Source organism: Gorilla gorilla, chromosome 15 (assembly GCF_029281585.2).
Source record: "Gorilla gorilla gorilla isolate KB3781 chromosome 15, NHGRI_mGorGor1-v2.1_pri, whole genome shotgun sequence".
NCBI lineage: Eukaryota > Metazoa > Chordata > Mammalia > Primates > Hominidae > Gorilla > Gorilla gorilla.
The window spans coordinates 105,681,785-105,709,442 of NC_073239.2; the positions used below are offsets into that span (position 1 = coordinate 105,681,785).

The 27,658-nt window shown below is 35.9% G+C and overlaps 1 protein-coding gene across 7 annotated transcripts in view; it reads right to left on the reverse strand.

The window, feature by feature from the left end:
• EML5 (EMAP like 5) overlaps positions 1-27,658 on the reverse strand; it is a 180,883-nt gene that overhangs the window by 129,665 nt on the left and 23,560 nt on the right. For all 7 annotated transcript variants that reach the window (XM_031001613.3, XM_055361816.2, XM_055361815.2 and 4 more), the window contains exons 2-4: positions 12,970-13,129; positions 4,633-4,731; positions 2,474-2,542 (exon numbers count right to left, since the gene is read on the reverse strand). In XM_031001613.3, the coding sequence (XP_030857473.3) occupies positions 2,474-2,542; positions 4,633-4,731; positions 12,970-13,129 (328 nt within the window). The remainder of the gene's footprint in view (positions 1-2,473; positions 2,543-4,632; positions 4,732-12,969; positions 13,130-27,658) is intronic.

Consider the following 27,658-nt stretch of genomic DNA (forward strand, 5'->3'; position numbering starts at 1 on the left):
AGTGGACACAGTGGCAAATGCCTGTAGTCTCAGCAACTTGGGAGGCTGAGGTGGGAGGATGGTTTGAGGCCACGAGTTTGAGGCTACTGTGAGCTATAAATCACACCTGTGAATAGCTACTGCACTCCAGCATGGGCCACATGGTAGGATCCCATCTCTAAAAAATAAACCAAAAAAATGGGACAGGGCAGAGATATATACATTAAATAGTTCTGCATAAAGAAATTAGGCCCAAAGAAAAAATTCAACTTTGTAATAAGTAATTAACATTTAAAATAATTTATCATCATATATTCTTATTTTAAAATTTGAAGCCTCAAAGAACTAAAAATTATGATCATTATCTATTCAAAGATCTAATGAGTACTTTAATTAAACTTTGTAATTTTTAAACTTAAAATCTCCATAATTTCTGTGTACATAAGTGGCTTGTTTTCTTTCTTTCAGCATGTCCTAATTTGAATCCATTATTTTCTTCTAGATCAGTGATTCCCAATGTTAGCTTCACATTAGAATCACCTGGGAAATTATAAAATGGGATGCCTGGACTCCCAATTGAGATGAACTGAGACAGAATCTCTGAAGCATGAAGCCCAGGTATCCAAATTATTTTGATGCTCAGCAAGGGTTAAGAACTATTGTTCTAGAATCCAAATCAATATTGACTAATAGAAATTTCAGTGATGATGAAAATATTACACACACACACACGCTTTCCAATACAGTAACCACTACTAGATACATAAGCATATGAAATGTACTGCTAGTGTGACTGAGGAAATGAATTTTAAATTTCATTTAACTAATTTGTGTTTAAATAGCTATGTATGGTTGGACAGTGCAGTTCTAGATCATCTCTGGGAATTAATTTCCTCACACGTATTGCCTGCAAAGAGAACTATGTTACTATTCATTTCTTCTAGCAAAGGGAAAGAAATGTAACTCATTATAAAAATATAGTTTATTTAGTTTGAGATGAGCTTTTTATAAAAACCTGAAAATGGAGCCTTTAGCTTTACTTATAATATAAAATAGTAAGATCTCCTTATTCATAATTAATTTGCCAATCACTTATTAAGCACTTAATATATATCAAGTACCATATCAAACACACTGTCCATCAAAGATGAACAAGACAAAAATCTCTACCTTCACAGTGCTTATATCATGTGCCTTAAAGCCCAGCATACAGCCTTTTTGGTATTAAATATTTGTCAAAAAATAAATATTTACTACTATCCATCAATCAAATCAATACCAGAATAACAAATCAAGAATTGCAGCAGCAGTGAAAGATGCACTGGAGAAAATGTGGATGGAGTTAGGCATATTGAAATAAAGAATGTGAACACAGAACCTTAATTAATTCACTAGGAATTAACTGTTACCAGGAACTGTTACATCAGACAGTGGAAGTAAAGCAAGTTAATTCCAATTTGTTCCAATGATTTAAAAGTAACTATAAACATAATAATGAATATCACCACTGACTTCACAGGCTTCAAAATCTGAGCTGTAATTATAAAACAAAACCCGGAGCTTTCATAAGCAAAGTAAATAGTGGCTATCAAGGCTGAGAGAGGGACACGGAGAGATTTGTTAAAGGATACAAAATTATAACTAGATAGGAGGAATAAGTTCTACCACTCTATACCACTGTAGAATGAGTATAGGTAATACGAATACACAGTTTCAAATAGCTAGAAGGAGGATATTGAATGGTCCTAAAACAAAGAAATAGCAAATGTTTGGGATGATAGCTAATTACCCTAATCTGATCACCATACATTTTTATGTATCAAAACATCACTATGTACCCATGAATATGTACTATTATTATTTGTCAAATAAAAAAAAATTTAAAGGCTGAGGTCAAATCAGGGAGCAAATATAGAAAAAGGAAAAGCAACACTTTCAGAAAGCAGACCATGTGTTAGGCACTATGACAAGCACTTGAATATATACTGCCGCCTTATTTAATCATCAATTCTTTGAGGATGGTAACAGCAGTCACAGTTTTAAAATGTGAAAAAAAAAGCTCAAAGAGGTTAAATAACTCATACCAGGTTAAACAGCTAATAAATGGCAAAGCCAGGTCTACTCATGTTGCTTCTCCCACACCATTCTATCTATGTAAATGAAAAACTCTTCATTTGTTTCCTATTCTCAAGATTTTACTTTGTAAGTGAAACATGAAGAAACAGGATGGACACAGTAAATCGTACCTCACTAGACTACAGATTTCTTTATGGAATGTGGCTTATTAATTTCCTATTCATACCTATATCCCTTACAATAGTTCAAAGCAAATAATATATATATTTGTTTGACTGAACATAAGAACAATAAAAACATTGCCATTTTAAAAATAAGTACTATCAAAATTCTGAAAGGCTAAATTGTTAACAGTGCAATATATACTTAGCAGCAGAGAACTAAACGTGACTATTATAAAACAAGACCCTTCTAGTACCTTGATATGTTTTACACCACAGCTGACAAGTTTATTTGGCTGGTACAAATCCCAAGAAATATCAAATATCTGTAAACAAATCAGATTCATGATTAAAATACTTATTTCCAGAATCATTTAAAAATCCTGTCCAAAACACCAAATGGCCCAAACTCCTAATCATAAAATAATATTCCTCAATAAATAATAATCAGAATCCCACACTTCAAAATCTTATGAGAAATAAAGTAAATTTGAAAATGGTAAGAAATAAAAAGCATTTCTTTGTTTCTATGAACTTCAAACACTACTGGAGTAAAATGTAACACCTCTGTTTATTTTTAATTTTTAAAAAAATTTGGTCCATAAATAACAAGAATGGTTGAACACAATTAGGACACGAAGGGAGGTGCTTGCATAATTTCTACAGAAAAGAGATTCAGAATGGAACATGACACTTATACAGCCTAGAAATAAGAAACACCTTTATAGCTTTCTCTCACTCGGAACTGTTTACATAAAGAATCCAAACACTGATTTCACATAATTTTTTTCACTGTTTAAAGGTCAAAGTTAACTTATACTTAAATTTTGGGGATTCTCCAGGCTTCATTATTTTCTAAAATTCCATAAATTCTAAATACATGCAAAACATTTTGTTACAAAAGCAAACAAGCAAAAACCCAGGTGAAATAAAATATGAATAAGAAACATAATTAAAAAAATGATGAAAGAAAAACTAACATTTAAAAAATAATTCATTTATTCTGCTTTCTGGTAGTCGTCATGTTTCTTCGACACCTTATTAACCTACCTCTAAAAGGTTTACATTTTTGGTATACTAAAATGTACACTTCACATTTTGGTATACTCCAAAAATTTACAAAGTGATGCTCTTTAGTGATAATGAAGAAAGAATACATATTACAGTTAATATTTAACAACTCACCATAATACAGATTATATGAAAAACATATCAATGCAACTTTGAAATATTCAACCACAATAATACTTTCAAAAACTCCATTGACAGTGTCATATTTTGTAACGGATCTATTTATTAAATTCCAAGTAGTCATGTGCAAAATGCTTTGATCTAAGCAGGTAAGAACATGCCAGCTGTCTAATAAAATATATCCAACATTTTAATAATGGTCTAAATTGTGTGTTTGTGTGTGTGTGTGTGTGTGTGTGTAATAGGCCTCTCTGTGCAGCTACTAAAAACCAAATGTATTCTCCAAAATGCGAATATACACAAAATTTTCTACCCAACTTTTAGAGTGATAAATTCCCACCAAATACAGTCACTGGCCATGCCTCTGTGCTGGTTCAGGTTAGGATTTTACTACATATACATACACACAAATTAGACACTTTTAGGAGTTTACAACTTTTTCGATCTACATCCATAAAAATAGTATAATATTTTATTAAAAGCTGGCTATGATGTATTGTTTATATACAATTTGGAATGAGGAACATATTCTAAAAAGTTGTCAGTTAAAAACGTTAGGTCTCTAAAAAATGTAATAGTAATACGTAATTTTAAATCCACACAAGCAACATCATTTTTCACCTTAACCATAATACATATGTAACAAATTAGTGGTAAACCAAACTAAACAGACCCTAGGCTCAAACCATTCAATTTTTAAATTGAGATTTGAATAATGGGTGTCTGCATATGTCAAACCCATCAAACTTCACACCTTGAATATGTGCATCCCTATGTATATCAATTATATTTCAATAAAACTGTTTTTAAAAATGTAAAGAAAATACATTGTTTTTACTGAAGCAAACATCAGGTTAAAAGTCTTATACCTAATGTAGATGATGGGTTGATGGGTGCAGCAAACCTCCATGGCACGTGTATACCCATGTAACAAACCTGCATGTTCTGCACATGTACCCCAGAACTTAAAAGTATAATTAAAAAAAAGAAAAAAAGTCTTATCCCAATGCTATACGTATCAAATCATGTTTCCAAGTCCTACAATACATATGTACTCTAACACTTTAAGACTTTTTACATCTGTACAATTATTTACCAATTGTAAAATTTTAATTACTTACGACCTATCTGGCAATAACAAAATACAGAAGAATAAAATCCCCTGAACTCTCTTCTGGTCTTTCCCTTCCAGTACTCATTAGAAATCTCAAAAGAGAATACTTACTCTATCTGTATGACCAGGAGCCATAGACAACATTTTTCCCCTTTTCCAGTCCCAAACACAAACTGCATTCTTTGAATCAAGTCCAACTGAAACCAAGCGCTGATTTATGTCCAAGAAGTCCAGGAAGGAATAAAAAGGCGAACAAATCAAAGAGAAACTGAATTATAAATAGCAAATAAATTATACTCATGGGTTTTTATAAACATAAAACATATATGCCTATATTTTATAGACCTCAAAAAGGCTGAATGTATTTCACCTTGTTAGTATTTCCACATATGTATAGATCTTCCCATTATGAAACAGAAGAGAGACTTCCATTTCTAACAGTAGGATTGACAAAATATCCTAAATATACCTCCTACCAAAAACTAAAAATACTAGATAAAATATAAAATCATGTTTTTAAATGGACTGCTGAGCTGTCAAAAAATTAAGAAATTTTCCAGTGGGAAACCTGGAGGGTGAGAAAACACCTACACCTACTGGACTCTAAAGGCATCGGGTGAATACTTGTACCCCTGATTTCTGTGCTGTGGGCTGAGGAAGAATAGGAGACAAAGTCTAGGGCCTACCTAAGGTGGGGATTTGAATTGCAGACCGCCTCTGATTAAAGCAGTAAACCTCTTGGAAACAACGAATAACCCCTTCCTAAAGAAGCGGAGGCAACTCATGAAGAGGGAGAAACACCTCCCTGAACATTTGTAACCACAAGCATCCTTCACATGGTTGCTGGCCTAAATTCTCATTAAACATGAATCCTTCAACTAGGAAATTTAATTCAAAGTAGTCTTCAGGGTTGGCTGTGTCTTCAAGCAACTTCAATAATGTGGCCCAAGCAAATATAAATCCTAAATGAAGTACCGCAACTTTGATCCATCCCTCAAAGAATTCCTACAGGTAGCAATTCAATCAAAATCAGCTAAAAAAAAAAAAAAAAAAAAAAAAGGCCAGGTGCAGTGGCTCACAATGTAATCCCAGCACTTTGGAAGGCCAAGGCAGGTGGATTGCTTGAGGCCAGGAGATTGAGACCAGCCTGGGCAACACGTTGAAACCCCGTCTCTACTAAAATTACAAAAATTAGCCAGGCGTGGTGACTCACGCCTGTAATTCCATCTACTCGGGAGGCTGAGGCAGGGGAATCACTTGAACCCAGGACGTAGAGGTTGCAGAGAGCTGAGGTCGCTCCACTGCACTCTAGCCTGGGAGACAGAGCGAGACACTGTCTCAAAAAATAATAATAATAAGCTGAAAAAATAAACAAATCACCCCACCCACACACACAAACACCACAAAATAAGAAACCATGAGTGAGAATGGGCAAGTCACAACAAACAGCAAAGTCGGCCTTGCAAAAAACATCAGATATGGCATTATTAGTTAAATAACATAAGCTTAACGTGAGAAATAAGCTTAATGTGAGAAATAAAATTAAGGATTCAAAATATCTGTATAGGAGCAAAGAATATGAGACTATAAAAAGTATCCAAGGAGACTTGAAGAAGCAAATGGAACTTCCAGAAACAAAAAATAAAATAAGTTAAAAATTCAATGGAAGAGTTAAATACAAGATTAGCAGGAGATGAAAAGACAAAGTTGAAAACAGAAGTGGACAGTGAGATCGAAAGTATGAGAGAGGTTTAAAAACATAAAAGATGGACTTCTAGCCATGAAGGAGTATCAAGGTCTAAACTTACCCTCCCCCACCCGCCCCTGCCATAAACAGCTAGAAACTGTACAGAATACATGAAACAAATGTTTTCAGACATTTGCAACTGGAAGTAAAGCACTGTGAACCCTGAAAGAGGGGAAAACAAATAAATTAAGTCCTATAATCACCCCAGCTTCCATCTAGGAGGCAATTTCTAGACTATGGCACAGAAAGGTGGAATCCAAATAGATCCTGGTAGACTTACTAATTTGGACAAACAGAGCCTGGAGTTCAGAGAGGACAAGATGCCTAGAATTTGCAGAGCAAGAAAAGAGCTCCAGTAAAACTATCTATAGTAAGATTTGAGAATATTAATCTCTGCATGCATAGGATGAACTCTATGAGGTCATGCAAAGAAGAAATTCTAGAAAAAGAACAATTACTAGAGAGCTAAAAGCAAAAAATTCTCAGAGATCACAAAGGGTCCAGAATCACTCAAATTCTCAATAACCAGAATGAAGATACCTCTTTGAACTCGCTGGGCAGTCATTAGGAATCCTGAGGTCAGGAGGAGAGTGTCATACCTTAATAGTGGAATTATACCAGTAATTCTAGAGCAAAAGCTACTCTAGTGCTGCCTCATAAAAGTCTGAAAGCAAGCTTTTCACAAAGATGAAACTGATTCATGACGAACTTGACTATTTGCCAGAACAGTGTCCATATACTTTAAAAGGATATAATAAAATTACAGGTATGTGAAGAAACAGGAAAATGTGACTAATAACCTGGGGAAAATCACTCAATAGAAATAGACTCAGGAAACCCAGAGATAATTAAAATTAGGAGACATTTGCTGTTAAAATTAACATTTTCAAGACACTCAAGAATTATCTCAAACATACCAAGAATAAAAAAAGATATAAAAGAACAACACAGAAAACTGTTGCATTATCTAAAACGAAAATTTACTACAAAGGATTAACAGCAGCTCAGACAATGATGAAAAGATAAATAAACTTGAAGACACAGCAATAGAACCCATCCAAAATAAAGTACAGAAAGAAAAAGAAAAAAAGAATTGACAGAGCTTCAATGACCTGTAGGAAAATATCAAGTGGTCTAACATACAGGTAATCATGGCTCTAGAAGGAGAGAAAAGACAGAGGAAAAGAAAAAAAAAACTGAAGAAATAATAGTAAAAAGTTTCCTAAATTGATGAAACCATAAATCCACAAATTTAAGACGTTCAACAAATCCCAAGCAGGATAATCATTCACACAGAAAAAACACACAAGACACATGGCAAACAAATTGCTGAAGCCATTACTAAAGGGCAAATTCTAAACAGCAGCCAGACAAAAAAGGACAACTGCTGTATGGAGGAACAAAGATTTAAAAATTATCCTAGACTGCTCATCCAAAGTGATGTAAGTTAGAAGACAATGGACAAACAGTTTAAAGTGCTGAGGCAGAAAAAAGTCAGCACAGAATTGTATACTAAGCAAAAATATCCTTTGAAAATTGAGTCAAAACAAAGTCTTTTTCAAGCAAACAAAAGCTGAGAAAATGAATCATCAGTAAACCTGCACTACAAGATATGATCATGAAAGTTTTCTCATGCAGAAGTAAAATGATACCAAATAGAAACAATTTACACATATGAGAGTGTCCAAGTGGTTAAATTAAGATTTTTCTCATTAAAAAAATTTTAACAACTATTTAAGGCAAAATAACAGTTATTATGGGGTTTTCAAAATATGTAGAAGTATTAATAAATAAATGACAATAGCACCATAAACAGAAGAAACAGCAGAATATACTTTTTCATATTCTTTCCAAATATACATGAAATATCATGAAGATCACAAAAATTTGGATTACAAAGTGTCAATAAATTTTTAAAAATTAAAATACAGAGTATGTTCTCTGACAAAAACAGAATTAGAGTAACAGAATGTTATCCATAAAATCTCCCAAATATTTGGAAATTAACAACATACTTCTAAGTAACTGAAAGGTCAAAGAAGAAATAACAAGAAAAATGTGAGGAAAAACCCACAACACATACTGTGAAAAGTACTGGTTTAGAGCAGGGGTCAGCAAAGTACAACTCTCAAGCCAAATCCTGTCTGTACCTATGTTTTTATAAATAAAGTTTTACTGGAATATAGCCACACTCATTCCTTCATGCATTGTCCATGACTGCTTTCACACTGCACTGCAATGCAGAGCTGAGTAGTTATAGCAAAGACCAAATGGCCCACAAAGTTTAAAATATTTACTATTTCACTTATTATAGACAGCTTATCAAATGGTGGTTTGGAGCACAGATTCTGGTAGCAGATTGCCTAGGTTTGAACATCATCTCTTACTAGCAGGGTGACCTTGGACAATTATTTAGCTTCCCTGTACCTTACTTTCTTCACCTATTAAATGGGGATATAAAAGTACTTCACAGGGGTCACTATGAGAATCAACATATATACTATTTAAAGGAGTTAGAGTGCCTGATATATGGTTAATGTTATTTAATGTTTGCTTCATATCATTATTATTATTGCTATTAGTTTACCATAACCATAGTTAAATGGGGACAAATAAAAATACCTCACAGGGGTTACTGTGAAAATTGACATATGTACTACTTAATGGAGTTAGAGTGCCTGGTATATGACTGATGTTACATAAATGTTTGCATCATATTATTATTATTACTATTAGTTTACCATAACCTTAATTAGCTTTAAGAACCTACGCCCTCTAACTGTCCAAATGAGAAATGCCATCTAGTACCCAGTTACAATTCTGAAAAGAAAGTTTTACTATTTAAACTCCAAAATTGGTAGAATGAATAATTTATATAAAAAGATACAGAATATAGTTTGTTATGACTCTCCATCAAATCAAGCTAGCAGAAAGCCCAGAGAACAAGAGGAGATGATTTGTACCTCCCGAGAGTATTTACTATTTGGGAACCAAAGGGCATCAGCAAAAATCTACCTAGAACAAAGGTATCTACCTCTTGCTATCAGAATACTATGTAGAGGTTAAAATTTCACAAGACAAGTATATTAAGTGAGGAATAGCCAGAGGGGCACTGCTGTTCTCTCTACTAATGTCTCCTCTGTCTGGTACAGCTCATCAAATACACACAGCAAAACACAATTGGCCAAAAACTTTAAAATTCCATGTATCCAAATAGAGCCTCAATACATCTAGTTCTACATCTACAGGCAATAACAAACTAGACTTGAGAGTACTTTCTCTGTAGGCTTGATAAACATATCATGACCCAAACCAACATCCCTATGCATAGGTTACGCAACAACAGACAGGACAAGGTAGAAATGACACAGCAAATACTACCTCCTCTTCTAGCTTTTTATCATTTTTTACTTTATCATTTCTTTTAACCCAGACTTGGTAGGTGAGAAAGAGAATAAAGAAAGTTTTCAAGCAAAAGTAATGCTTAATCCATTAATTGGAAGAGAGTCAGAGACAGTTTGTAGAAAAGTAATAGTACATTTCAGAACAAAGGACCTCAAGATTAGAGAGATCATGGTGCTTTCAAGAGAGTGCCAGTAATTCAATCCAGGGGAGGGAAGGAGTGCTAACTGGAAAGCGGCAAGAGACAAGGCTGGAGAGGTAGGGCAGAAGTCAAGAAGAAGAGTTTTTTTTGTTTGTTTGTTGGTTTTTTTTTGATAGAGTTCGAATAAAGAGAGAATTCAGTTTTAAATGTAGAAAATGGAATATCTACAGAACATTCAAGTGTGATATTTAGAGTTGAGAAGCCAGAGCCACTGTTAGCTGATATGGAAGTTAAAGTCATGGGCCTATATACTCACCCAGAGAATGTAAGTAAAGTGAAAAGAAAAGGCTACAGACTCCTGAAGAACACTGATATTTAAGAAGCAGACAAGGAAAGACTCCTTTAAAGATAAAAATAATCAGAGAGGGAGAAAGAAAACCAGATAAAGAAGCCTCTATCCATCTTCCCAAATTCCTACCTGATCCTATTCCCAGACAAAATCTTATTTGTGTCCATTAACTGAATTGGAAGTATCCATAAAAAATTTTAGCACACCAAATATTTGAATAAGAAAGAGATAATAATAGCATCTATTCCAAAGGGTTGTTGGGAGGATTAAATGAGATAATGCAGGCTTAGCATAATGCCTGGCACTTGGTATATGCTCAACACCTTTAGCTATTATGTTTTTATGAACTTAAAATTTTAAGTAATATGTTCTCATGAAGATCTCTGATAATGAAATACATGTACCCAAGACTTTTCTTATAAGTTGCTCAAAGTAAGTGAAATTAAACACTTTCAACTAGTAAAAGCTATGGGCATGATTTCTCCTTGGATATATAAAAGAAATTCCTCAGCAATGCAATATATTACATTTAGAAAGGGCAAATTTAAAGCTAAGAAGAAAATATCTATATTTAATGTTATAGATGCTTATAATTAAAATGGCTTGAATTTCATAACACCTTAAATAAGTGGTTTTTAAAAATAACTTTGTAGGTTTGTTTTATAACATTTTATGCTATGAAATAGGTATTATTACCTTTAAAAAAGAAAATGAAATTCTGACAGAACATTAAGACTTGAAAAATAATAGCAAAAATGGGACATGAATTAAGTTTGTGTAATTGCCAAACACTGCTATAGGGTGATATAAACCTAGAAGCACATTTTTTTTCCAAATAAGAGATTCCAATTAAGTATTTATAGATCCATTACCAGAAAGTCATCTCTTACTAATATGAACAGGATGCAGGGAAATACTGGGTAGAAGAAGGTGGGGTCCCTGGCAAGGGTTCCACCCTCAAGCCTGGACCCCTGGCCCTCAATGAGAACAGGCACTCCTGTTTTCCTGCCCAAATGTTGCCTTTGCCAAAATCACTCTGGCCCACAACCCCAACCCTGTACCCATAAAATCCCCAAACTCCACTGGCAGAGGAGCAAAACAGCACTGCAGAGAAGGAGAGAAGAGAAGTGTCTGCATATCAAGAGGAGTTTGGCCGGGGATGGTCAGGAGAAGATTATCTTCCCACTCCATCCCCTCTCCAGTTCCCCATACCACTTAGAGCCACTTCCATTGCTCAATAAAATCCTCCATATATACCACCCTTCAATCTGTTCATGTAACCTGGTTCTTCCTGGATGCTGGACAATCCAGGATGCACTGGGTGCAGGAACCCAAAAACGCTGTCACACTGACTCTTCACTGAGTTGTTCGACACTTAAGCTGCTGGTGTTAAAGAGTATTGTTTGTAACACACACCCTCTGGGGCTCCAGAGGTTGTGGGTAACCCTTAGATGCTGCCACAGGCAAGCCAGCACCCAAAGGCACTCACCCCAGCTCTCCTGCAACCTCTCACCCGCATGCCCCACTCCCACAAGCGGTTTGAGCTGGGCAGCCAACTAAACGAGCTACACCCTTGTTACAAGTCCTGCAAAGGGGTCAAGGGAACTCTCTCATCTCATTACCAGAAAATCACATTAACCTATGCTACTCAAAGAAGCTATTCCTCAGAGTAATATATAAAAACATCTACTGGCTATCATGTTCAAGGGGATAGAACACACTGTAATTTGTTTCTGTAAAATTGAAGTCTATAAAACTAATTTTATGAATTAAAAAGCAGATAACTAAAATTGTTCTAAAATTTAAAATGATTCTAAAGTCTAATTAAAACATAAAACTTTTAAAGATTATAAATGAACAACCTGCAAGATCCAACTTTTCACTGGTAACTTTAAAGGATTTTTAGGTATAACAATTTCCATAAAAGCAACACAAAAAAAGCCCTTGGCTTGTTTAACTTTTTAAAATCATTGACTAGAAGTAGATGATAATTTAGAAACTGATTAGTCAGTTGAATGATAATTATATCCTTTGTTGTGAACTTTGATTTTGTATAAAAAATAACTCATAGGAATTGCTCCATTATATTCAATAAAAATATAATTTTAATAGACAACCTTTAAGGTAACTGAAAATTGAAATACAGGCTGGGTGCAGTGGCTCAAGCCTGTAATTCCAGCACTCTGGGAGGTCAACAACACTGGAGGATAGCTTAAGGCCAGAAGTTTGAGACCAGCTTGGGCACCACAATGAGATCCCATCTCTACCAAAAAAAAAAAAAAAAAATTAGCCAGGCATGATGGTATATGCCTGTAGTCCTAGTTGTTCAGGAAGGTGAGGCAAGAGCATTGCTTGAGCCCAAGAGTATGAGTTATGATCATGTCACTGCACTCCAGCCTGGGCAGCAGAGTGTGACCCTGTCTCTAAAAATAAAAAAATAAAATTAAAATAAAACATATACAGCTTTCTGAGAAACAATTTTCCTAAGATATCATCCAACTGTCCTATCAAAATACCCTATCTGGAAAAGAGTTATATAGAAAAATCTGTATAATAACCATGTAATATTCCACTGAATCAAAATCACTTTGGCTTTCAAGGTAATAATTAACTCAATTGAGAAAGTTCTTGACATGATGAAATAAAAACCCCATTGTTATATATCAACCACCCACCCCACCTACCCACCTCCACCTTTGGACAAATAATTTTCATCAAGTGTACAATTTAATATTTATAGATTTATAATCATTTTCTATAATATACCTTAACATACAATTTAGAAAAAAATGAAAAACTGTCACATACCTGTCCATCTAAGTCAAACGCCAAGCAAGCTATACCATGTGTATGAACATCCTTTAAAACTGATATGGTCTGCACAGTGTATGAATCCCAAATACAAATATAAGGCTCTTTCCCAACTTGTCCTGTTGCTACCAACACTCGTTCAGGGTGCAATGCAAGGCTGTAAAATAAGGAAATAAATAAGTAGTATTATTAAAAATTGCTTATACAGATTTTATAGTATTTGGTAGATGTAAAACACATATACCAGTGTGAACATTAGACTTTATCCACTTTAGACAATTTGGATTTTTTAAAAATTATTTTTGTTGAGACAGAGTCTCGTTCTGTCAGCTAGGCTGGAGTGCAGTGGTGTGATCTCAGCTCACTGCAACCTCCATCCCGCCAAGTTCAAGCAATTCTTGTGTCTCAGCCTCCTGAGTAGCTGGGATTACAGGCACCCGCCACCACGCCCAGCTAATTTTTGTATTTTTAGTAGAGACGGGGTTTCGCCACATTGGCCAGGTTAGTCTTGAACTCCTGACCTCAAGTGATCCGCCCGCCTCAGCTTCCCAAAGTGCTGGGATTATGGTGTGAGCCACCAAGCCCAGCAGGTAATTTGGATTTAAAATAAATAGCTTCTACAAAAATCCATGCTAACAGTTACTACTTCATAGAATATGTGATAAACAGTTAATGATAAGCTAATTATACCCTTCATAATCCCTGCAATATATTGTGTGTAAACTTCTCAAGAAAAGAACTCTCACAAGAGAGCAACTGGATCACAGCAACAAATTGGTAGCCTTTTCCTCATTTAGTATTCACCTGTTTCCAAGCCTTCTTTCCCATTTCACTATTCCTTTCATTGGATAAAGTTAGACCAAATCTTAATGTCTGAATACAGCATTTAGTAGCACTCCTACTATAACACTAATTCTTAAATTATAAATTCCATTTTAAGAAACAGAAAGGTCACCCATAATTAGCAAAAAAGAATCTGTGAGTCTCTAAAAACAAGACAAAGACCTAGCAGTTGGTAATAGTTTATGTACATCAGCAGAAGGTGGGGAAAATATAAATGTCTATTTGATAATTTTTTATACATGTCAATTTAGAATATCAGATTTGCCCTTGAGATGAACAAGAAAATCACACCTGGCATCAGGGTGGAGAATCACTAAAAGGGGAAAATTAGGAGGATATTAAAACAGAATCAAGGCTGGGTGTAGTGGCTCATGCCTATAATATCAGTGCTTTGAGAGGCCAAGGCTGGAGGATCACCTGAGGTCAGGAGTTCAAGATCACCCTGGGAAACACAGCAAACCATTGTCTCTACAAAAAAAAAAAAAATTTAAATGAGCCAGACATAGCAGCATACACCTCTATTCCCAGCTACTTGGGGGGCTGAGGTGAGAAGATCGCTTGAACCCAGGAGTTCAAGGAACCCAGGAGTTCAAGGCTGCAATGAGCTATGACTGCACCACTGCATTCCGCCTGGGCTTCTGGGCCAGATCCTGTCTCTAAAGTAAATAAAGAAGATAAAATTAACAGATTGGATGCAGGGGACAAGGGGAAGAGAGGGGTCTAAGATGACTCTCGGGTTTCTGGCTTGGGTATTTGAATGGTTTGGGGTGGTATTCATCAAGTCAGGGAATACTAAAGGGGTAATCAATGGGAGAGAAGATGAGTGGGAATACCAGGCTGGTTCAACATATGAAATCAACAAATATGGCATATTAACAGAAGAAAGGTCAAAAAAACTCCCATATATGTTTATCTCAATAGACACAGAAAAATTATTTGACAAAACCCAATCCCTTCATGATAAAAACACATAAACTAGAAACTGAAAGAAACTTCCTCAAACTGACAAAGGACATCTACATAAACCCAAAGCTAATAACATATTTAATGATGAAAGCCTGAAAGCAATCCCACTAAGTAAAGGGAAAAAACAAGGATGTCAGTTCTTGACACTCATTTAACTTGGTATTAGATATTCTAGTCAAGAAAAATAGGCCAGGAAAAGGAACAAAAAGTAGAAGTAAAGATCTCTATTGGCAGATGATATGATCATATATATAGAAAACCCTAAGGAATCCACAAAGAAACAACCAAAAAATGAAGAGCTATTATGAATTCAGCAAGGTTGCAGGATATACGATCAACATAAAAAATCTATTGTATTTCTATACACTAGCAATGAACAATAAAAAAATTAAAGAAAATAATCCCACTTACAGTAGCATCAAGAGGAATAAAACATTCAGGAATAAATTAAACAAAGTACAAGATTTGTACACTGAAAACTACAAAAACCCACTGAAGGACATTTTAAAAGATCTAAATAAATGGAAAGACATCTCATTTCTGGGCTTAGAGGAATGTAATATTTGTAAGATGGCAATACTTCTCAAATTGATCTACAGAGTCAACATAATCCTTGTCAAAATACTAGTTGTCTTTCTTGAAGAAACTGACAAGCTGATTCTAAAATTCAGAAAGACTCAAAATAACCAAAACTATCCTGAAAAACAAGAACAAAGTTGGAAAAATCACACTTTCCAATTTCTAAACTTACAAACTTACTACAAAACTACAGTAATCAAGACAGTGTGGTACTGGCATAAGGATATGCAGATCAATCAAACAGAATCGAGAGTCCAAAAGTAAACCCATACATTTGTGGTCAATTGATTTCAACAAGGGTGGTGCCAAGACAATTCAATGGGGGATAAAATGGTCATTTCAACAAATAGTACTGGGACACCTGAATATATATCCACATACAAAAAAATAAATTTGGACACATACCTCAAACCATATACAAATGTCAACTCAAAATGGATCAGAAGCTAAAATAATTGTTAAAACTCTTGGAAGAAAATATAGGCATAAATCTTACTGATCTTGAATGAAGCAGTGGTTTCTCAGATATAACACAAAGCATTAGTGACAAAAAAAGCAAATAAAATGGACTTAATCAAAATTAAAAACTTTTATGCCTCTAAGGACAACCATCAAGAACATAGTAATGCAACCCAGAGAATGGGAGAAAATATTTGCAGAGCATATATCTGATAAGGGACTTGTATTAAGAATATATAAAGAATTCCTACAAATCAACAATAAAACTATAAATAATCCAATTTTTCAAACAAATAAAGGATTTTAACAGACATTCCCCCAAGGAAGATATACAAAAGGTGCATAAAAAGATGCTCAACATCAATAGTCAGTAGGGAAATACAAATCAAAAATCACAATAATATACCATTTCTTTTTTTCTTTCTCTTTCTTTCCCTCTTTCCTTCCTTCCTTTTCTTGCTTTTTTCCTTTCTCTCTCTCCTTTCTTTCTATTTATTTATTTCAGACAGGGTCTCACTCTGTCACCCAGGCTGGAGTACAGTGACACAATCACCACTCACTGCAGCCTCGACCTCCCATACTTAAGACTCATCCTCCTGCTTTGGCCTCTCAAGTAGCTGAGACTACAGGTGGGTGCCACCACACCTGTCTAATTTTTTTTTTTTTTTGGTAAGATGGGGTCTCCCTATGTTGCCCAGACTGGTCTCAAACTTTTGGGCTTAAGAGATCCTCCCACCTCAGGCTCTCAAAATGCTAGGATTACAGGCATGAGCCACTGCTCCCAGTCCACTTCTATAAATATACATATATATACATATATATGTGTATTTATTTTTTTTTGACACAGAGTTTCGCTCTCATTGCCCAGGCTGAAGTGCAATGATGCAATCTTGGCTTACTGCAACTTCCGCCTCCCAGGTTCAAGCAATTCTCCTGCCTCAGTCTCCCAAGTAGCTGGGATTACAGGCATGCACCACCACGCCCAGCTAATTTTTTTGTATTTTTAGTAAAGACGAGGTTTCACCATGTTGACCAGGATGGTCTCGAACTCCTGACCTCAGGTGATCCACCTGCCTTGGCCTCCCAAAATGCTGGGATTACAGGCATGAGCCACCGCACCTGGCCCACTTCTATATTTTAAAAGACAGAAAATATGAAGTATTGGCAAGGATGTGGAAAAAGCGTAACCCTTAAACATTGATTATGGGATTGTAAAATGATGTAGCCTCTTTGGAAAACCGCTTGGTAGCTATTCAAAAGGCTAAACAAAGTTACTGTATGATCCAGCAATTCTATTCCTAGATGTATTCCAAAAGGAATGAAAACATATGTCCACACAAAACTTGTACACAAATGTTCACAGCAGCATTATTCACAAATGGCCAAAAAGTAGAAACAATCCAAATGTTTGACTGAATCACGAATAAAATGTGGTATCCATACAACAAAAATGACAAAAGGAATAAAGCATTAATACATGCTACAACATGGATGAACCTTGAAAACATTACGCTAAGTGAAGGAAAACAGATATATAAGGGCCACATATCATATTAATACATTATGAAATGTCCAGAATATGCAAATCCATAAAGAAAGTAGATTAGTGATTGCCAGGTGCTGGAAGGAGAGGAGAATGGATAAGGACTGCTAATGAGCTTGGGAATTTTTTAGGGGTGATAAATATTCTGAAATTAGATAGAAGTGATGGTTGAAAAACTTTGACTATACTAAAAATCACTGAATTGTGCACTTAAAGTGTAAATTTTATGTTATGTGAATCATATCTCAGTTTTTAAAAAGTGAAAAAAAAATACCGACATTACCGTCTGTATACATATTTTTAGTATAAGGATTTATGCAAAGAAAACCTTTGAAGTTAGACAGACATGGGTTCAAAATTCTGGCTCTGCTCTTCACAGGCTTCTTAGCAAATTCTTTATCTTCATCTTGTTTTCTCACCTTCAAAAAGGGCATATATTTACTACAAGTAATATGAGGGAAATTTCCCCAAGCTTGAAAACTGGGGAGGAAGGCTGTGTGGTGGCTTGTGCCTGTAAACCCAGTGCTTTGGGAGGCTGAGGCAGGAGGATCACTTCAGGCTAGGAGTTCAACACCAGCCTGGGCAACACAGCAAGACCCCACCTCTACAAAAAATAAAACAACTAGCCAGGTGTGATGGTACATGCCCATAGTCCCAGTTATTCAGAAGGCTGAGGCATGAAGATCACCTGAGGCCAGGAGTTCAAGGCTGCAGTGAGCTGTGATCATGCCACTGTACTCCAGTCTGAGTGACAGGGCAAGTCACCATCTCTTAAAAAAAAAAAAACTGGGGAGAAAAACTATGCAGGTCCTCATAGTTTAACTACAAAATCTGCATACAATAGAACAGAGGTATTCAAAGTCAAGTTAGAGAAAAAGGATAGGGTGGGTCCATGTTTAGATTTATAAGAAACTGTCAGTTTTCCACAGTAGTTGTACCATGTTACACTCTCACCAGCAATGTAAGAAAGTTCCAGTTGCTCTACATTCCTACTAATATTTGGTGTTGTCAGTGTTTTTAATTTGAATTTCCCTGATGACTATTCACATGGACTAATTGGTCTTATAATGATCTGTTCAAGTCTTCTAGCCATTTTCATTATGTTGCCTTTATATTTTGGAGTTTTCAAAGTATTTCATATATTCTCAATACAAGTCCCTTTGTCCAACGTGGGACTTGCAAATATTTTCTCCCAGACTGTAGCTTTTCTTTGCATTCTCTGTTTCTCTCACAGAGCAAACATTTTTTAATTTTTATGAAGTCTACTTCATTGACTTTTGTTTTATGGACCATGCTTTTGCTTAACCAAAGGTAATAAAGATTTCCTCTGATATTTTCTAAAACTTTTATAGTTTGTCTTACATTTAAAGCTACAATCTATTTTGAGTTAATTTTTGTATAAAGTGTAATGTAGGTTATAGTTGTTTGTTTTTTGTTTTTTTCTGTCTTTATGTAAGATTCCTAACTTTCCAGCACCATGTATTGAAAAGACTATCTTTTCTCCATTGAGTTCCCCAAGCACTTTTGTCAAAAATCAATTGACCATATCTATATTACTTTTCCACAAATTGCACCCTGTATTTTACACCATTAACCTATGTATCTATCCTTTCACCAATACCACACTGCCTTCATGAGTATAGCTTTATTATAAGCCTTAAAATTGAATACTGTGAGTCCTCTACCTTTGTTCTTTTTCCAAATTGCTTTGGCTATTCTAATTACTTCACCTTTCCTATAAAGTTTAGAATCAGCTGTATATCCTATATATCTTGTTGGGATTATGATTAGAATTGTATTATATCTATAAAGAACTTTGAAGAGAAGTGACATCTTAATGATATTGAGTCTTCCAATCCATAAACATAGTATGCCCGCCCTCCATTTTTCAGGTATTCTTTGTTTTCTGTCTCATTTTATAGTTTTCAGTATATAACATAGCCCTTGCATAGATTTTGTAAAATTTATATAGATATTTTTGAGCTTTTGTAGACAGTATTGCTGTAAAATTTCAGTTTCCAATTGTTCACTGCTAGTAGGTAGAAATATAACTGATTTATGTATGTTGACCTGGTATCCTGTGACCCTGATAAATTCACTGAGTTTTAGGAGTAGTGTTTTTTGTGTGAGTTTTAAAAAAATAAATTATTTGGAATTTTCTATGTAGGCAATCATGTTGTCTAAGAAGAGGGACAATTTATTTCTTCCTTTTCTTTCTATAAGCCTTTTTATTTCTTGTCTGATTACACTGGCTTGAACTTCTAGCAGGATTTTTTTTAAATTATTATTATTCTTTAAGTTCTGAGATACATGTGCAGAATGTGCAGGTTTGTTGCATAGGTATACATGTGTCATGGTGGTTTGCTGCACTCATCAACCTGTCATCTACATTACGTATTTCTCCTAATGCTATCCCTCCCCTTGCCCCCCAGCCCCAACAGGCCCTGGTATGTGACATTCTTCTCCCTGTGCCCATATGTTCTCATTGTTCAACTCCCACTTACGAGTGAGAACATGCGGTGTTTGGTTTTCTGTTCCTATGTTAGTTTGCTGAGAATGATGGTTTCCAGCTTTATCCATGTCCCTGCAAAGGACATGAACTCATCCTTTTTTATGGCTGCATAGCATTCCATGGTGTGTATGTACCACATTTTCTTTATCCAGTCTATCATTGATGGGCATTTGGGTTGGTTCCAAGTCTTTACTATTGTGAACAGTGCTGTAATAAACATACATGTGCATGTGTCTTTATAGTAGAATGATTTATAATCCTTTGGGTGTATACCCAGTAATAGGATTCTTGGGTCAAACGGTATTTCTGTTCCTAGATCCTTGAGGAATCACCACACTGTCTTCCACAATGGTTGAACGAATTTACACTCCCACCAGTGTAAAAGTGTCCCTATTTCTCCACATCCTCTCCAGCATCTGTTGTTTCCTGGCTTTTTAATGATCGCCATTCTAACTGGTGTGAGATGATATCATACTGTGGTTTTGACTTGTGTTTCTCTAATGACCAGTGATGAGCTTTTTTTCATATGCCTGTTGTCTGCGTAAATGTCTTCTTTTGAGAAGTGTCAGTTCATATCCTTAGCCCCCTTTTTGATAGGGTTGTTTTTTTCTTGTAAATTTGTTTAAGTTCCTTGTAGATTCTGGATATTAGCCCTTTGTCAGATGGATAGATTGCAAAAATTTTCTCCCATTCTGTAGCTTGCCTGTTCGCTCTGATGATAGTTTATAAATGTATATGCACCCAATACAGGAGCACCCAAATTCATAAAGCAAGTTCTAAGAAACTTACAAAGAGACGGGCCGTGCGTAGTGGCTCACACCTGTAATCCCAGCACTTTGGGAGGCCAAGGCAGGTGGATCACCTGAGGTCTGGAGTTCAAGACCAGCCTGACCAACACGGAGAAACCCCGTCTCTAATAAAAATAAAAAATTAGCCAGTTGTGGTGGCACATGCCTGTAATCCCAGCTACTCGGGAGGCTGAGGCAGGAGAATCACTTGAACCCGGGAGGCAGAGGTTGCAGTGAGCCGATATCATGCCATTGCACTCCAGCCTAAGCAACAAGAGTGAAACTCCATCTCGGGGAAAAAAAAAAAAGAAACTTACAAAGAGATTTAGACTCCCACACAGTAATAGTGGGAGACTTTAATACCCCGCTGTCAATACTAGATCAATGAGACAGAAAATTAACAAGGATATTCAGGACTTGAACTCGGCTCTGGACCAAGCAGACCTAATAGACATCGACAGAACTCTCCACCCCAAATCAACAGAATATACACTCTTCTTAGCACCATATAGCACTTATTCTATAATCAACCACATAATTGGAAGTAAAACACTCCTCAGCAAATGTAAAAGAATGCAAATCATAACAAACAGTCTCTCAGACCACAGTGCAATCAAGTTAGAACTCAGGATTAAGAAATTCACTCAAAAACCATACAACTACACGGAAACTGAACAACCTGCTCCTGAGTGACTACTGGGTAAATAACAAAATTAAGGCAGAAATACGTTCTTTGAAACCAATGAGAACAAAGACACAACACACCAGACTCTCTGGGACACAGCTAAAGAAGTGTTTAGAGAGAAATTTATAGCACTAAATGCCCACAGGTGAAAGTGGGAAAGATCTAAAATCGACACCCTAACATCAGAATTAAAAGACTTAGAGAAACAAAAGCAAACAAATTCAAAAGCTAGCAGAAGACAAGAAATAACTAAGATCAGAGCAGAATTGAAGGAGACAGAGAAGAAAACCCTTTCAAAAAATCAATGAATCAGGACCTGTTTTTCTGAAAAGATAACAAAATAGATAGACCGCTAGCCAGACTAATAAAGAAGAGAGAAGAATCAAATAGACACAATAAAAAATGATAAAGAGGATATCACCACTGATCCCACAGAAATACAAACTACCATCAGAGAATACCATAAACAACTCTATGCAAATAAACTAGAAAATCTAGAAGAACTGGATAAATTTCTAGACACACACACCCTCCCAAGACTAAACCAGGAAGAAGTCGAATCCCTGAATAGACCAATAACAAGTTCTGAAATTGAGGCAGTAATTAATAGCCTACCAACCAAAAAAAAGCCCAGGACCAGACAGATTCACAGCCGAATTCTATCAAAGATACAAAGAGGAGCTGGTACCATTCCTTCTAAAACACTTCCAAACAACAGAAAAAGAGGGAATTCTCCCTAACTCATTTTATGAGGCCGGCATCATCCTGATACCAAAACATGGCAGAGACAAAACAAAAAAAGGAAATTTCAGGCCAGTATCCCTGATGAACATCGATGCAAAAATACTCAATAAAATAGCAGGATGTTTAATTAGAAGTGACAAGAATAGACACTCTGGTCTTTTTCCTGCTTTTACAAGGAAAACATTCAGTCTCTCACCATCAGGAATAAACTTAGCTGTAGGTTTTTACAGATGCTTTTATAGCCGGGTTAAAGAAGTGGATTTCTAGTTCTAGTTTGCTAGGCATTTTAAAAATATGAATAAGTATTAAATTCTGTCAAATGCTTTTCCTGTATCTACTGAGATAGTCACCTGGCTTTTCTTCTTTAGCGATTATATAGCGAATTACACTGATTAATTTTCAAATGTTGAACCAGCCTTGTATTCCTGGAATGAATCCTACCTGGTTATGATATATTATCCTACTGACGGATTTTATTTGCTTATTAGCTTATTTTGTTGAGAATTTTTACATCTATATTAATGAGGGACAGTTGTCTGTAGTTTCCTTTTCTTCAAATGTTTGTCTGGATTTTGTATTAGAGTGATGCCAGCCTCATAAACACAGTTGAGAAGTAGTACTTCCTCTTCTATTTTCTATAAGCAATTGTGTGGAATTGGAATCATTTATTCTTGTGAGTTTGGTAGTTTATATCTTTCGAGGGAATAGTTCATTTCATCTCAGTTGTCAAATGTATAAGTTGTTTATAGTAATCCCTTATTCTCCTTTTAACATCTTTAGGTCAGTAGTGATATCCTGATGAATACTGGTAATTTTTGTCTTCTCTTTTTTATTCTTGGTCAGCCTAGCTAGAAATTTATCAATCTGATCCTTTTCAAAGAACCAACTTTAGGTTTTTCTCTATTGTTTCACTGTTTGCACTAACTGTCTTCATTATTTCCTACTTTGTTTGTTTTTGTGTTTGCTCTTCCATTTCTATTTTAAGTCAGACTCCTAGATTACTGACCTGAGATTATTTTTCTTTTAAAAAATATGCATTTAATGCTCCAAATTTCCCTTGAAACACTGCTTTGGCTGAATTTCACAAATTTTGATATGTTGTATTTTCATTTTCTTCTTCTTTTCATTTTCATAATATTTCCTACTTTCCCTTCCGTTCTGTGTTACTGATTTTTATTTTGATTCCATTATGGTCAGAGAACATACTCTATATGATTTCAATTCTTTTAAATTTGTTAAGGTTTGTTTTATAATATATAGCCTATTTTGGTAAACGTTTTGGCACTTGAAAAGGATGTGCATTCTGCCATGACTAGCTCATGCTGTTTTCTATGCCATGAATAATAAAGTCCTTTGTCTCTAACCTAGGAATTTCACATCTTTGCCAGCATCCAAAGAAAAAAGTAACATATTAGTTTGTAACAAGGGTATTATATTTGTTTTCTATGCTGGTGTAACAAATTACCATAAATTTAGCATCTTAAAGCAATACAAGCTTATTATCTCCCAGTTCTGCAGGGCAGAAATCTGGTTACAGTGTGGCTCAGCTGAGTCCTGTGCATAGTCTCACAAGGCCAAAAGTCAAGGTGTTAACACAACTAAATTACTTTCTAGAGTCTCTGGGGATGAGTCAGCTTCCAAGTTCATTCAGAACATTAGCTGAATTCAATTCCTTGTGGTAAAGGGACTGAGGCTTTCACTCCCCTGCTGGCTGTCAAGGGGGAACTGCTCACCTCCTCAAGGCCAACTGCATGCCTCATGATATTACCACCTCCATCTTCCAATCAGCAATGGCACATTGAGTTCTTCTCAAGCTTTGAATCTTTCTGACTTCTGCTGCATGTTTTCTCATTCCAGCTAAAGAAAATTATTTGCTTTCAAGGGCTCACATAATTAGACTGGGCCCATCTAGATAATTCAAGATACTCTCAATATCTTAAGGTACATCCCTACCTTAATTATATCTGCAAAGTCATGTGTGCTATGTTTAACATAAAAAATTCACAGGTTCCAGGAATTAGAGTATGGATATCTTTGGGGCCAGTCTGGCTACCATGCAGACTCAGAAATTGAGTCCACTGGAGAATTATTTATATTTTTATATTTTCAGTTCTAAGTATTCCATTTTTCTACAACTTCTATTTCTTTGCTGAGAACTTCCAACATTCTATTTGTTTTAAGAACAGTTACTTCATGGCATACTGTTGTGGGAAGTCAGGGACCCCAAACGGAGGGACCGGCTGAAGCCATGGCAGAAGAACATAAATTGTGAAGATTTCATGGACATTTATTAGTTCCCCAAATTAATACTTTTATAATTTCTTATGCCTGTCTTTACTGCAATCTCTGAACATAAATTGTGAAGATTTAATGGACATTTATCACTTCCCCAATCAATACTCTTGCGATTTCCTATGCCTGTCTTTACTTTAATCTCTTAATCTCGTCATCTTCATAAGCTGAGGATGTATGTTGCCTCAGGACCCTGTGATTATTGCATTAACTGCACAAATTGTTTAAACAATATGAAATCTGGGCACCTTGAAAAAAGAACAGGATAACAGCGATGTTCAGGGAACAAGGGAGATAACCATTAGGTCTGGCTGCCTGAGAGCTGGGCAGAACAGAGCCATATTTCTCTTCTTTCAAAAGCAAATAGGAGAAATATTGCTGAATTCTTTTTCTCAGCAAAGAACATCCCTGAGAAAGAGAATGTGTTCCCAAGGGGAGGTCTCTAAAATGGCCGCTTTGGGAATGTCTTTTACAGTTGTAGATAAGGGATGAAATAAGCCCCAGTCTCCCATAGCGCTCCCAGGCTTATTGGGACGAGGAAATTCCCGCCTAATAAATTTTGGTCAGACCAGTCGTCTGCTCTCAAACCCTGTCTCCTGATGTCACCAATGACAATGCATGCCCAAAACTTCATTAGCAATTTTAATTTCGCCCCAGACCTGTGATCTCGCCCTGCCTCCATTTGTCTTGATATTTTATTACCTTGTGAAGTATGTGATCTCTGTGACCCACACCCTATTCGTACACTCCCTCCCCTTTTGAAAATCACTAATAAAAACTTGCTGGTTTTGCAGCTTGAGGGGCATCATGGAACCTGCCAACATGTGATGTCTCCCCCAGACACCCAGCTTTAAAATTTCTCTCTTTTGTACTCTTTCCCTTTATTTCTCAGACTGGCCGACACTTACGGAAAATAGAAAAAGACCCACGTTGAGTATCAGGGGCTGGTTTCCCCCGATAGCATACAGTTATAACAAATGTTTTACATTCTTTCATAAATTCAACACGTAGGTCATCCTGGGGCTGACAACTGTTGTCTTTTCTTGTATAAATTGTTGAGATTTTAGTAATTTTTATATGCTAATTTTCAGTTATATCCTGAGCACTTCTAATATTAAGTTATAAACTCTGAATCCTCTTAACATTTTCCAGAGAATGCTGATATTTTTATTTATTTCAGCAGGCAAGCAATCCAATTAGGTTCAAGGTACATATCCCAGCCCTCCTTCTGGGGTCCCAATGTTAGTTCAGTTTTAAAGTCTTTGCAGTGCTACCACATGTACACACACCAAAGGGGCAAATCTGAAACCTGGATGATTGTAGGTCAGCTCTCAAAGCGCCTGATATGCAGGCAGTTCCTGCACATGCAGCACAGAAGTGAGTCAACTATACCCTTATGAAGATGCCCTTCTTGAGCTCCGTACCCCCTACAATTTCCCCCATAATTTCCAGCTCCCAGAGGTCCCTTTTCATTATACTGGAGGTAAGAGTCTAGGATATTAGCCTCTGCATACTATCATGTACTTCCCACAGCTGGGCCTGCCTCTGGACAAAAAGCATTTTTCCTATTTTTAAATTGGTTATTTGTCATAATATTGTTACACTGTAAGAGTTCTTAACATATTCTTGGTACAATTCTTTTCTCAACTGTATTTTTTTGCATATGTGTGTCTGCTTGTGGCCTGCCTTTTAATTTTCTTAATGGTATATTTAAAAGAGCAAAAGATTTTAATTTTTTTAAGAAGTGTTTTATTTTGGACTAATTTGAGACTTATAAAAATGTTACAAAATAGTACAGTTTTCTTGTATCCCTCATCACACTTCATTACAATATAAACATTTTACATAACCATATAGTAATCGGGAAGAAGAAGGAAATTAACATTAGTACAATATAATTAGCTAAACTAAAAACCTTATTCAAAATTCACCATTTTTTCCACTAATGTCTCTTTTCTGTTCCAAGATCCTATCCAGGATCCCATGCTGCATTTTAACTGTTATTCCTCCTTAGCAACTTCCAGTCTCTATAAAACTTTCTTAGACTTTCCTTTCCTTTCATAACCTGGAAACTTTTGAAGAGTACTAACCAGTTATTTTAGAAAATATCTCCAAATTTGGATTTGTCATGGTTTCTCATGATTAAAGCGGGGTTATGCATTTTGGGCAAAAATACCACAAAAATTACATTTGTCCTTCTTTGCACATAGTATCAGAAGGTTTAGGGTGTCAGTATTACTGATGATGTTTACCTCGATCCCTTGGTTAAACAGTACATGCCACTGTAAAGAAACTACAAAGTTTTTCTTTGCAGTCACTAAGTATGCTAGGGGAGATACTGTGAGACTATGTAAATCCTATTTCTCTCCTCAAACTTTCACCCACTAATTTTAGCAACTATTGGCAGATTCTATCAGTAACATTTACTACTAAAATATTTCCGTAATGTGAGTGTCTTTTTTTTTTTGAGACAGAGTTTCGCTCTGTCACCCAGGCTGGAGTGCAACGGCGCAATCTTGGTTCACTGCAACTTCTGCTTCCAGGGTTCAAGTGATTCTCCTGCCTCAGCCTCCTGAGTAGCTGGAATTACAGGTGCCCGCCTCCACACCTGGCTCATTTTTTGTATTTTTAGTAGAGACGGGGTTCCACCATGTTGGTCAGGCTGGTCTCGAACTCCTGACCCCAGGTGACCCACCCGCCTGGGCCTCCCAAAGTGCTGGGATTACAGGCGTGAGACATCGCACCTGGCCTATAATGTGATTCTCTTTTTTCCCTCTTTTCTTCAACATTTATTAATTAGAATTCTACTACAAGGAAGTTATCTTTTCTATTTATTTATTTAACCCATCTATTTATATCAGCTTGAACTCATGAATATTTTCTTTCAAAAGTTAGCAAACTTTTTCTGGAAAGGGCTAGAGAGTAAATGTTTTACGCTCTGTGGGCCATACAGTTTCTGTCACAACTACTCAACTGGGCTATTATAACACTAAATCAGCCACAGATAATACGTAAACCACGCATTCCCATTGGGAGCAATATCATCTCCGAAGGGGCAAAAATTAGTTCTTAAATGCATAGAGGTCTGATTGCATAAAGCACAGAAATACATTCAATACAGGAACTGATATACAGCATATCTGTGCTATTAAAATTTTGTAGTGGGTGAGGGCGTTGATATAGTTGGATCTGTGTCCCCAACCAAATCTCATGTTGAAATGTAATCCCCAGTGCTGGAGGTGGAGCCTGATAGGAGGTAACTGGATCATGGGGTA